Source organism: Clytia hemisphaerica, unplaced genomic scaffold (genome assembly GCF_902728285.1).
Source record: "Clytia hemisphaerica strain Z4C2 unplaced genomic scaffold, Clytia hemisphaerica genome assembly, whole genome shotgun sequence".
In the NCBI taxonomy this organism is placed as follows: Eukaryota; Metazoa; Cnidaria; class Hydrozoa; order Leptothecata; family Clytiidae; genus Clytia; species Clytia hemisphaerica.
The window spans coordinates 145,959-159,217 of record NW_027104531.1 but is presented as its reverse complement, the minus strand read 5'-3'; the positions used below and the strand labels follow the sequence as shown (position 1 = coordinate 159,217).

The window sequence follows — 13,259 nt, the reverse complement described above, 5'->3', positions numbered from 1 at the left end:
CGAAAGGAATCTTAAATTTTATTACATGGAATCATTAACAAGATGTTGTAATAGTTATTTCCACATGAAAACAGGTTTCAGATTTCAAAAGTTTAGGCAAAAAGAGGTACCCCATAACCTAGCCCAATTGGCTTCCCTGCTTTTTAGACCAACCCCAGTAGAGTGGTGTACCCTGAGTATCAGAGGTTAAGTTTTCAAAAAATATATTAACCTCTGAAGACAAATAATAGAAATTTTATCGCGCATATGTCAATCTAGTCACTACATGTTTTTTCTTTTATAAGAATAACTTCTATAAGAATATCAGGGTGAGATTTCGGGTTTAAAACAATAGGCCTATTGTTTAGAACAATAGATAAATAGGAATAATGCTCACCCTCAACCAAAGTACACTATTCTTATAAAAAAAGCGTGGATAGAAAAAATCAAAGATGAAGAGCAAATATTACCATATTAATGTCTAGCAGACTGTATCAGTATGCAGTTTACTATTTACGAATTCACCAGAAACCTCCAAGTGTAATTGAAATGAATTTATTTTGAAAGAAATCTTTTACATGATCCCCAAATGTATAACAGTAATTACTAAACTTTTAATTATGAAAATGTCACTTTGATATTGAATCAAAATAATAGACAGACTTTATGTTATGATTCTCTATCACTGACTCTTTTTACAAAGCATTGATGACTTTTTGTAAGTTGTGTTTTCAACGACGGGAATAAAAATATCAATTTTGAACCTCATCCAAGATCTTGGATGGTCGTCATGGTTACTTTTGTCTTCGTTGGCACAGCGTCAATATATGATTTTGACCTGTGCTATTCACGGTAAGAGTGGTGGGTAGGTCAAGAGTGGGGAGGCAAAAGTAGAATTTTGGCTGAAGGCGCCCCCTAGGCATATTCTGGCGCCCCCTTTTTGGTCGCATTAGTAAAACGAAATTTGTTTAACTTGAACTTTTGGTCATTTTAGAAACATTTAGGAAATGCAAGCGAAGCGAGCAAGAAAAATTTGCGACATTGTCATTGTCGAGATGAATTGCGTAAAGTCAATTAGAGTATATTGATACTGAAATTTTCGACTAGAAAAGGAACAAAATAAAACCACGTTAAATTATTTTAATAACTTTATAGAATTATAAAAACTTTAAAATTAGGCATATAATATACGACAAATCTTTCACTAATGGGCTATTGCTGAACATATGTTATTTAACTAGGTCACTCCTGGTGTTTTCTGCAAGCGAAGCGAGCAAAGAAAATTTTACTTCTTGATTTTTGATTATTTATGCACAAGGATAATCAATTCTCAGAAACCGACGTATGTGATAATCACCGAAAAAACTGCTATTTTTTATTTTTTCACCGGTAAACCGAACAAAAACAGCTCAATCACCGACACCGTGATGTTTTCCCTTCACCGATAAACCGACATATTTCGAGCTCTTCACCGATAAACCGACATATTTCGAGCTCTTCACCAATAAACCGACAAAAAAAATGCCCGAAACCGACAAACCGCTTTCCCGTACGCCCCCCACTTATATCTAGATCCAAAAACTTCATGATGTTCAACTTTCAACTGTAGCTCTTCCGGATAGATATCATTATAACATGAGAGAAAATCATCTCTATCATTAATAGCGCAAAGGTCATCAATAAATCTACCAACTGAATGAAAATTGTATGCTCTAGGAGAACTAGTAGAAATCAAATTTTGTACATATTTAGATTCGTAATAATAAATAAAAAGGTTAGCCCAAAATGGAGCTGGATCTATTCCCATCGGGATACCGATGTTTTGTCTGATTATATGATTACCAACTTTGAAATAGCAATTCTTGATTAAAAATTCAACACACTCTGTTAAGGAAATGTTGGTAAAAAATTGACTTATTAAACAAGATTTAATGCAGTTTGTTCTAAATTATTTTCCCCATAAGGTTCCCCATTCCGGCAAGAGTTCATGTGAGATCGCTCCCAATCTCCCGATATCCTACTTTGAAGCAATAGGACTGCTGGCTTCCCTCAAATGCGTAATGTAACAGGGAGGGTGGCGGGCACATGAACTCTTGCCGGAATGGGGAACCTTATGGGGAAAATAATTTAGATCAAACTGCATTAAATCTTGTTTAATCAGTCAATTATTTTCTCCGTCGGTTCCGGCATTCCGGCAAGAGCCCATATGGGACTTCAAAGCCAAGCCAGCAGGTCTGGAAAATATACAACAAGCAGATCTTGTTGGCTAAGTTGACACGAAATGATAGATGACGCAATAAATACTATATAATTGGTTTATATTATCTCTAGGTAATAAACAAAGTACTATATGTGGTATATAATCTATATTATGTTGTGAACAATATATACATGTTCCTATAAGAACTATATACAGGAAAACTATGTACAACACACAAGGTTACAAGTAAACAATAAATGTCCAAGTATACGTAAACAATCAAGTCAATTGTTTGGTTCGTCCATTCAGGAGTTTCTCTCCAAAGTTTGTCACAGTGATCGGCTTTTTATAGTGTTTTCTAAAAACTGATGTTGAACTCCATCCTGCTGCCTTGGCAATATCTAATATTGATACTCCCAGTTTTGAAGCTTTGGATGAAGCAGCTGAGCGCGTGGAGTGTGTACCGAAGTTGGAAACGTCCATACCAGCATCTTGAAGAGTAGACAAAATCCATCTAGCAATGGTTTTGGAAGTAACTGAATTATATGTTTGGTAACTGATGAAAAAGGATCTAACGTTTTCAGTTCTTTCGATGTAGTGGTTGATATGGAACACAGGACAAAGATTAGGATCGCTAGGATATGCCTTGAATTCTAGAGGATCCAGATGAACCCCTGGTCTGGTTTGCTTTACGAGAGAACTAATTGGAAAAATAATGCAGTCAGGCAGAGAATGCATAAAGTCGAGCGAAATTAAACCAAGAGTCTGCGCCCTTTGATCTGATAATATACATAAAAGAGTAGCTACTCTAAAAGTAAGTTGTTTCAAATCCACGTCCTTTAAAGGTGGCAGGGATAGAAGGAAATTAAATACAATCATAAGTAACGGTGTATTTTGGGAGTGTCGTTCTCTCCCTAATTACTCCTTTCATCAACCTTTTAACAATCGGCTGTTTTCCAAAGGACAGTCCATCTTTTTCAGGGATGATAAGGGATAATGCTGATCTTGCTGTGTTCAATGGAGGAGGTATGAAAGAGATTCGCAAGGAATTCAAGTCTATCCTCAACCTTGGCATTATCAGGATCAATATTATGGGTCGAACAGTATACTGACCAACGTTTAAAATAAGTTGAATACTGTTTGTATGTACCTGTGGCTAGTGAGCTGTTCAGCAATTTCTTCACTTTTTCGGAGTAACCACCAAACAGGCCAATAGATGCAGATGACGGTGAAGCGGATGTAGTCGTTCCTTCTGGTTTGGTTGGTAAAGTTGCGTTGGACTAGAAGGAATAACAAAAAGCAGATATAAATATAACTCTATCAGACTCGGGAACCATGGTTGGTTAGGCCAGTTAGGGACCACAATGATTCCAGAGCATTGCTCAGAGTAAATCTTTTGAACTATCCTGGAGATGCATGAGAAAGGTGGAAAGGCATAAAATCTCATCCCACTCCAATCAAGTGAGAAGGCATTTATATGTTCAGCTTCTGGATCAGGGAAAAATGATACAAATGGCTTTAATTGGAAGTTTATCCTAGAAGCAAATAAGTCGATTTCAGGAAGGAAATCAAAGTGTTGCAGTATTGCCTCAAAGATGTTTTCATTCAGTTTCCATTCAAGCCTAATTTCAATTTGTCTCCTCGTTATAAATGCCTGGGATGTGTGAGCCGGTGACCCAGTTATTTCTGGAGATAGCCCATTCCCAGATCTTAATGGCAACAGCATTACACTCTCTAGATCTACAACTACCCATGTTGTTTACACACCCAACTGCTGTAGTATTGTCTGACAATGTTATAATGTGAGAGTTTGTTTGCAGGGGAAGTAGTGCCCTTAACCCAAAAAGTATAGCTTTCAATTCTACCACATTAATGTGCTCATTCTCACTCTCTTCCTCAGAGAATAAGCCATTGGTCTTAATAGTTGGCAATTGTCCCAAAGGGACAAGCATCTGATGTCATTACAATTGATGGGCTGCCCTGATAAATGTCATTATAAGATCCTTTAGTATTATTCTTCCACCAGAGTATATCTGTAATAGCTTTCCTTGCCAGTTAAGTGTAGGCATCAAAATTTCCTTTACTAAACGATAAAGCCCTAATTTTAGTTTGTTCAAGGTTCCTGTAGTGTAATTTTCCAAATTTTACTTCAATAAATTCATGACTCGTGTAGCCTAAGAGTTTTGCAATATCTCTAATACAGGATTTCCGAGGGCAAAAGTTTTCACCAAAATTCGAAATTTCCAAGGCGAGAGAAGAAAATGTATGAATTTCCAAGGCAATTGAATTAAAAAAGGCAAAAAAGAGTGGAATTTCCGAAGCATTTTGCAAAAATACATGGATTTTCATGGATTTTCAAACCACCACTGGAAAAGAAAAATTATTTCCGAGGCTAGAAAAAAATTGATAATGCACGTCGTCTGGCGGGGGGTAACAAAAATTTTCTGGAATGGCCCAATACACTCTTCTCGAGATGCATAAATTTATTGTTGTCCTCGTTTTCAAACAGATTTCATTGCTATAAAATTACATATTCACAATGATAATTGTGTTGTTTACACCTCACGAGACATTATGAATTTCAAGTACTTTTGTTTAGAGTTAATGTTTTCCTGTTGGGAATTTAAATGGGTTTAAATGTATAATTTCATAGCAATGAAATCTGTTTGAAAACGAAGACAACAATAAATTTATGCATCTCGAGAAGAGTGTATTCATGAGGAAGACGTAAACTCTATAAGGATAAGGACATAGAACCGGCTAGAAGCGAGTGTGAACCGACTAGAAGCGAGTGTGAACCGGCCATAAACAAATGTCAACTGAATGTTATCGAGTGTGAAGCGACTGTAACTGAATGCAAACCGGGTCTTATACGAAGAATACGGCAACCGAACTTGGTTTTGCTAAAATTACGGACGCCGAGAATTTGAGCCATTATAAATTAAACCACGAAAACATTCTCGACGCCCTTTTGCATCTTGCCACCCATGTTGGTCGGACGCCAACATGGCGCTTATAGAAAAAGAATAATATCTGGTGATGTCACAGACATGGACTTGATTTTACACGCTGTTAAGGAAAAGGTAACACTAGCACTGATTTATTAGCTGTTCAAAACTTCAGCACTGTCTCGAAAATGCAGACAGATTTTTTGATTTTCTAGCAATCAAATTGCAAAAACTTGATTTATTTATATTAACTCTAGCTTGATTATGTCATCACTGCCCGGGGGGGGGGCACTCGATCTGAAAACGACCACACGTTCGGCCCAAAATTTGGCTTCTAAAATCGGACCCTTGCAGTGCACTTTTTAAAAATTTCTCGCCCGTAAGGCCGAAAATTTTTGCAATTTTCCAAGAAAATATGGAATTTTTCCTCCAAAATTGACCAATTTTGTGCCAATTTTACCAAAAAATTGGCCTCTTATCACAATTTCTCCTACCCTTACAGTGCAGTTCAGTGCAGTTTTTTTTCCTACCCTTACAGTGTACTAGCTGAACTATGAAAAACCTACCCTTTAGGGCCGAACGTCAGGTAGGTCATTTACCTTGAGTGCCCGCATCACTGCCACTGGCTAACAGGAGTAGGAGTTTGGAGGAGGGCAGGGTCCATTGGTGGGAAAAAAATTTATTTTAATGATATTTTCATATCTACTCCCACCCTCTCTTTCTGCTTTGGAGGGGGCTCAGAACATTTTCCATACAAAACAAGGAACTAGCGTGGGTGGCTCCATCAACACTTGGCGTCTTGGGAGGGAAAATCGAAAAGTTACCTGGTATTTCAGTGCCTTCTTTCGCCAGGCTAGCGCTAGGTAATCCATTTTTCCAACCCTATGGGCATCCTCAAGGAAAGTTATTGACCCAGATTGACCTTGGTCTTTGTTGGACTTAATTTTTCCATGAAATTTTCAGTGTGTCTAAAATATGAATTGACACCTGCTGACACCTGACAACACCTGACAAAATTTTGACGTTATTGCCGCCTGATGATGTTAGATACGCCCCTCTAACTTTTTGTCACACTACTAACGTTTTGAGAGGTTCTGAGAGGTTCCCTCAACAAAAGATTTAGAGGCATGCGGCAAATTTTTACCAACCACCATATTTGTGTACTTTACAGGCCTGACTGAATTTGAAAATTTTATCATTCTGGTGGTTTTTGATGAAAAATTTTACAGACCTTTGCAGATAAATTTTGTTTGAGATGTTCCCTGGACAAGATTTAGGGGCATGGGGTAAAATTTTTCACCATCAACCACCATATTTGTGTACTTTATATACAGATCAGACTGAAAATGACAATTTTATCATTCTGGGGGTTTTTGATGAAAAACTTTGGTTAATATCGACCCAAATTCTTGGTTTGAACAAGACCAAAACATGAAAATTTGAGAGTTTCCTAACTGCTCTGTAAAATACATGAAACGTAGTGCTATTGACTTGAAATTTTTACTAAAGTTACTGTAGACGTTGTCAATACAAATTTGCTGGCAAAATTTCAGCTTTGGCTATTTGGTTTGGTTATTTCGGGTTTGGTTATTTTGGTTAAAATACTGGTCTGTAAAGTACCAACCACACAGATACACAAATTGATTTGCTTAGAATGTCATGTCCAGCCATGCAACATTAATATTTCAGATCCTGTGTTAAAAATAGCTTTCCGTTGCATTAAATCTAAAACTTGTAAGTTCTAGCAAAATTTTAACCCCTCTGAAATTGAAGTGCAACGTCATCACTTTAGGCGAGACCAATTTAATTTGTTGTTCTACGAACAGATCGTTAGAAAAATATGGGTCGGTCGGTCGGCAAAATAAGAATAAATTTTTCATTTATCAGGGTTGGTAAGGTCCTGAGAAAATCTGGATCAAAAATTCACCTTGTTTTTGAACCTACCCCGGTGGGGTGGAGGTCCTATAAATTAACCTTTGTCCGTTCGTTCGTTCGTTATTAGCTTTCCTCGTGATTAGCTCGTTAGTTTTTTCTGATTTTTTGCACAAAGATGTGCAACCATAAACCCTCGAATGTGACGGAGCCCGATTTTCGTAAAAAAAAATTTGGGCCAAAAAACGTCTAAAAAACGGGTTTTTTGGACTTTGTGAAAAATGAGATCATTAAGTTTTTCTAAGTTTTGCATGAAAGTAGGGTACCATCATAGGTAAAAGATGGCTCAAGCAGATTTTTTCAAAAAAATTTTGTTGGCTCAAAAAAGGCATGCTAAGGGAACTAATTCTTACGGAACTAATTTTTGCGCTTTTGGGTGTCTACAGTGAAAATGGGTTCCACGATATGCAATAGAAATCCTTGAAAACCCCTAAGAAAATGAAAGAATTTAGGCAAAAATTTGGTGTCTATCGCTAAAATTAGTTCCGCAAAATGATGCCAATTTCATACCCTTACACCACGAAAATTAAGTAACACGAAAATTAGTTTCCACAAAAATTAGAAAGAACATTACCCCTGTATCAGACCAAATGATAAACAAAAGCTACTTTCTCTTTCACTGTTCAACATAACTGAACATAATGCTACTTGTTCTTAAAGTTACAATGTTATTTATTTTTTAGTTCTCATACGATGAGGAACAACAATTCAATGACTCTAGGTATGTCAGATATTGGTGCTGTTGTCTTGTTGTTGTTCCAATAATATCTATTACCTATTCATTATTCTTCAAAAATAATGCTATGTCAGTTTTATTAGCGACACTGTTTCATGAAGACAGGGTTACTGAACATGCTAATTCTGTTATTCTATCTCTTTATAAATCAAACAAATTCTCAGTCCCCATCATGGTGAAACCCTCATGAAATAATTTTTATAAGTCAAATCTCTCTGTTATTCAAACAAATTATATTCCCCCTTCAAGGTCAAATTAGCGAGATTCAACTGTATAATATACAGTTTATTGAAATTGAAGACAATTCATTCCGATTCTTAGGGTTGGTGTAATTTAAGATGCACGATCTAACGATTTACGATGCACGATTCACGATCCGTGCATAAAATATGTTAATTCATCCGTAATTATGCTAATCATGATAAAATATTTAGGCAATTTACAAACTTTCATTCGCTGAAACTCAATTATTTTTAAAAACATCATTTATGTAAGATTATACAAATTATTCTCTTATCAATTTAAATTCAGTTATAGATCAGAAGAAAGTGAAGGCCACGTGCATTCACCTTCTGTACTCTCTCTTTTTCATAACTTGAATCAATATAGGGGAATTGTTTACCGACAGAAAATTCTTTCTCATAAGAGCACCCGTTTTTTACTTCGTACATTACGGTGCACAAAACATATTGTTCGCCAATATATTCTTTTATTTGCTTTAAGAAAGAAATTCCTATATTCGAATATGATTGTTGAAACTGATGACTGAGGAGAGCAAAAATATTTCTTATGCATTGTTTACTTTCACTCTCTGTCTATTGTAAGATGTTCACAAGGTAGCTTCCATTATCAATATTATGCAAGCTAGTTTTTTTCATAATTTTACGGTTGTAATTATTCTTAGTTCCGTTGCTTGCTTATTTCTTTTTTGTTGCATGAATTTACTGTGGTAAACAAAAGCGAGAAAAGATTATGCCATTGTTTTAGAATTATGTTATATAATTTAAGTTTTATGATAATTATTAGGAATAATCAGCACACTTTATGCATGGATCGCGCATCGTGAATCGTAAATCGTTAGATCGTGCATCTTAAATTACACCAACCCCAATTCAAATTCTGTTGAAATCAAAACAATGAGGAGAGAGAGAGAGATGTACCATCCCTGCAAGGGGAATTGGCCTAAGAAATAATAAAAATTATGTCCTAGGAAAATCATAGCGCTAGACATGAAAAAGAAATTCAAGTAAAAAACTAGAGAAATAAACTCTATACATTAGCAATCAATCCATTCCATTTCATTCGATCCAAGGCATAATAAAACCAATTACTTTTCTCAATTTCACACTTTTTCAAACATTTGAAAATACCCCGACCATAAGTGAACTCAGGGGCTCCTTTTGGCCTTTTGGAACAGACCCAAGACGACAACATTTTACGAGGTAAACGATCATATTTCATACGTGTAACGTGGCCAAGCCATCGGAGCTGCCGTTTGTAAACATAACTATCAATCGATAAAAGATTTAACTTATTCAATAACTCATCATTAGTTAAACGAAGCTCGAAAACATGTTTCATTGTAACACCACACATCGATCGAACACATCGTCGGTGGAATACGCGTAGAAGGTTAAACAATTTTTCAGTTAGACACCACGATTCAGATCCGTATAAGAGGATTGGTAAGATAAGCTATTCGTAAACAGAACTTTTGACGGATAGAGATATGTGTGAGTTGGACAGCACACTCTTACGCAAAGCTCCGAATGCGTTACTAGCCTTACGTATTCTATTATTTACATCCGCTTCATCAGTACAGTTCCTCGAGAGTATTGTGCCAAGGTAGCAAAACTGATCGACGATCGGTAAGAAACAGTTGTCATCTAGGCGGATGGGCTCAAGATTTGTGTTATCAAAAGATTCAGGGGTTGTGTAGAGCGTCCTTGGTGCTCCAACAAAAAGAATTTCAGTTTTCGAAGGCTTGTTTGGGTTTCGTACATCGCCTATGTGCACTTCCATTCCGAACCTCTGAAAATGCTTTATGAGCAACGGACAGAAGGTTTCAACATCATCTCTGGATTCGAATAATACTGCTGTATCGTCAGCATATTCAGAATCGTCGAACGGGAAATCATCCCCTTTGGTGGTAGGTTTTCTCCCTGTCAGAACAAAGTCATTTTTGGTACGGAAATGCATAACGGACGGTCAACGCTTCTTCTCCAGGTGATCATTACGGCGGCAATGAAAAAGGTGAACAGAACGGGACCGAGAATGTCACCTTGTTTGACACCTATTACACAGTTCAGGTTATGGGTTATGTCGTCAACTGTAAATTTGACATTAATGTTATTGTGAAGAGATTTTAGGATAGAAACGAGTTTGAACGGAACTCCAAAACGATCAAGGATACGCCATAGTAAGTCTCTAGACACTCTGTCAAAAGCTTTCACCAGGTCTAAAAACAAAACCCATGTTTCCTTGCTATGTTCTCTCCTTTTTTTGAGTGCGAGCTTGACGGCAAAGACTGCGTCGCAACAGCCAGAACGAAATCCACTGGGCCTCATGGTCGAGGCTTTCCATTATTGGTTGAAGACGCGAGTGAATAATTTTAGCAGAAATCTTGTATACAGTCTCAAGCAACATTATACCTCTGTAATTACCAGGATTGGAAAGATCTCCTTTCTTCGGTAATATTTTCAGCAGACCAGTCTCCCATTGTTTAGGAGGTAATTCATTTTCCCAAAAGTCAACAAGAATGTTTTTCAGGATGGAGAAGGTAGCGTTGTCGTAGGTAAGGGCTTTTATCATTTGAGGAGAGAGTCCTGATTCGCCTGGAGAATTATTTTTCAAGTGATTTGTGGCTTTGCGAATCTCCTCGTCAGAGGGGCTATGGCAGACGTCGGTAAGCGTGGCTTTCTGCTCAAGCAAATTGATAACAGTTTCATCAAATACTGGGGTACGACCATAGAGTTGTTCAAAATGGGTCCTGAAAACTTCAGCGTTTTCAGCGGAAGTTGAGCATTTAGATCCGTCAACTTTTTTCATCATTTTTTCCTGTGGCGGTTTGGGTTTAACAAGTCCCTTTTGAAGTGTTTTTACTTTGTCCCAACAAATTTTGGTTCCTCGATTGGAGGCATCTTTATCATGAATGCCTTGGCAAATATTCTTAATCCATTCATTTTTGGCACGGTTAATGGCGGATTTCAGAGCCTTACGACAGCTCTTCAAGCGTTTCGTAGTGGATCTTGTAGGTCGGTTTATTTGTATTGGGAAGAAATTGCAGAGTTTCTAGCGTCTATCAATCAACTCGTGGGCGTTCGACAGGAACCATCCGGGTTGGTTGCGGGCTTTCTTTGGTAACTCTGTGTTGGCTGCTTTGGAGATCGCACACTCCAAACGATTGTAGCTATTCCCGTCGGTTTCGTTTTGAAAAGAAGCAAAAGTACTTGCACAGAAACTGTTTCGAATTTGGGGGTTGTTAAGAGCGTCAGTATCAAGACGGAGCATCTTTAGTCGAGGAGTACAAATTTTCTTTTTGTAAGGAGAGAATAGTCGAATCTTGCCTTTGACAGCACAATGATCACTGTCTATGAGGGGCTTAGTCGAGAAAGCATCGGTAAATCTTTTAAAGTCACTTTTCTGACAAATAATATGGTCTATTTGTTGTGGTAGTTTCGACCTGGGATGTGACCAAGTTGCATACTTTTTCTTTCTGAAGTATGTAGTCAATGCAATCAGTCCGTTTATTTCAAGAAACAAATTGAAACGTATACCTGAACGATTCCGATGAGGAAGACCAAATTTACCGATAGAGATGGTGTTGGAGTCCTTGTTAGTTAATACAGTGCCCATACTGGAGTTTGTGTCGCATCCGAGTATTAAAACATCATTTTTGCGTTTTCGTTTGATACAGAGTTCGAGGCGCTCTAGAAAATCATCCCATACATGTTGTTTGGCGTTTCCGACAGGTGCGTATGCAGTTACCAGGTAAACTCCAACGTCATTATTAGATTTGTCCTTTAAAAGTAAACGAATAGCCATTATTCTCGCACCAAAGTCATTACACATTTCGTAACCAGCTGCTTTCCACGCATTAGTAGCAAGTGGGCTCAACATGAACCCGACACCTTGTTCTCCGCGGCGGGAACGTTTCGAATCAAGGCCAGTGCCAAGAAAATAATAACCATTTAGCTCAAGTTTGGAGAAACCAGTTCTCCAAGTCTCTTGAATACATGTAGCAAAAATATTTATTTCTCTCATAGAAGTAATCAGTTCATTAATTTTATCGTTCTGTTTTAAGCTTCTGGCATTTTGAGTTGCAAATGTTAGAGTTCGTTTCTTCGCTTTTATTCCAGACATAACAAGTGGGTCGTTCGCGACACAACCACACTTGGGAGTATTATAGCGTTTTCCCGATTGAACAAGGCAGAGGTCTAGACTCTGGCTGGTGAACCATAATTTGGGTTAACAACTCACATCTGGCTCCATTAAGTAGTGATCACATCTTGTTATTTCTTATCTTTTTGTTCTTTCTTTTTTTTTGCTGAAAGAACAAAAAGGTGGCTGTGCCCAAGGGCATACATAGACCACCTTATTCACTAATTCTTAATGGAGTGAATTTTTTTAATCAAAACAATGAGGTAATGTTATTCTCGCTTTAATGAAAGCTGTAGTATCTTTTTTCATTCGCTTGTATATTTGTAGTGACGAACAAGACGATTGTAGGATAATCATCAGTAAAAGTTATTATAGAACTGATGCTAACAATAACAATGATAGCCTGGGTATCCAGACTCAAAATTTAAGAAAAAAACAAAATTTTAGAGTCTGGTGCAACTTAAAAAGTTGGGTACAGTTTGTTTGATACTGCCTGTGAGTAAACCCTTGTTGACAGACTATCAAAACTTTGTAAACCCAGGCAGACACGCATAATTAACTTACTATAAAAGTTTGATTTTCCGATTTTTCAAACTGCCATGTTTCAAAAAAGGCACCCTTAAGGCCGGCACATACCCATACCCATACCCTTCTCTTGTCTAAGTACCCCCCCGGGCTGTCTTTTTTCGACGAATCGCGTGTCATGTCTATTATTTCACTCCGCTTATCTTGACATCAATGTTTTCCTAAGCATCAAGAACTACGGCAAATATAACGGGAGCGAAGCGAGAAAAAAAATATAATTGCAGAGCCGTCTCGGACGTCGCTGGTCGCCGGTATGGTGTAATTTGGGAATGATGCCCTTTCTGTTTTTCTGTTCTTTTTTGCCAGAAAACTTTTGAATTTCGACCCTCTAGATTGGCTAAAACAGCCACCTTTTTATGCCCAATGAACCATGAACCAGAATTAAAATTCATTTCATTTGAACACAAAATGAAGCTGGTAAAACTAAGATAGTTTTTTAGGTTTAAGTGTTTTAAGAACCAAAAAAAGAGTGGCCTCTAAAATATGGAAAAATAAAGGA

General features: G+C 37.3%; 1 protein-coding gene across 1 annotated transcript; it reads right to left on the bottom strand.

The window, feature by feature from the left end:
* Positions 1–11,086: 11,086 nt before the first annotated feature.
* Positions 11,087–12,157, bottom strand: LOC136822399 (uncharacterized). The gene has a single exon (XM_067078652.1). The coding sequence runs from the start codon at positions 12,155–12,157 to the stop codon at positions 11,087–11,089; it is 1,071 nt and encodes a 356-aa protein (XP_066934753.1).
* Between the last annotated feature and the right edge of the window lie 1,102 nt (positions 12,158–13,259).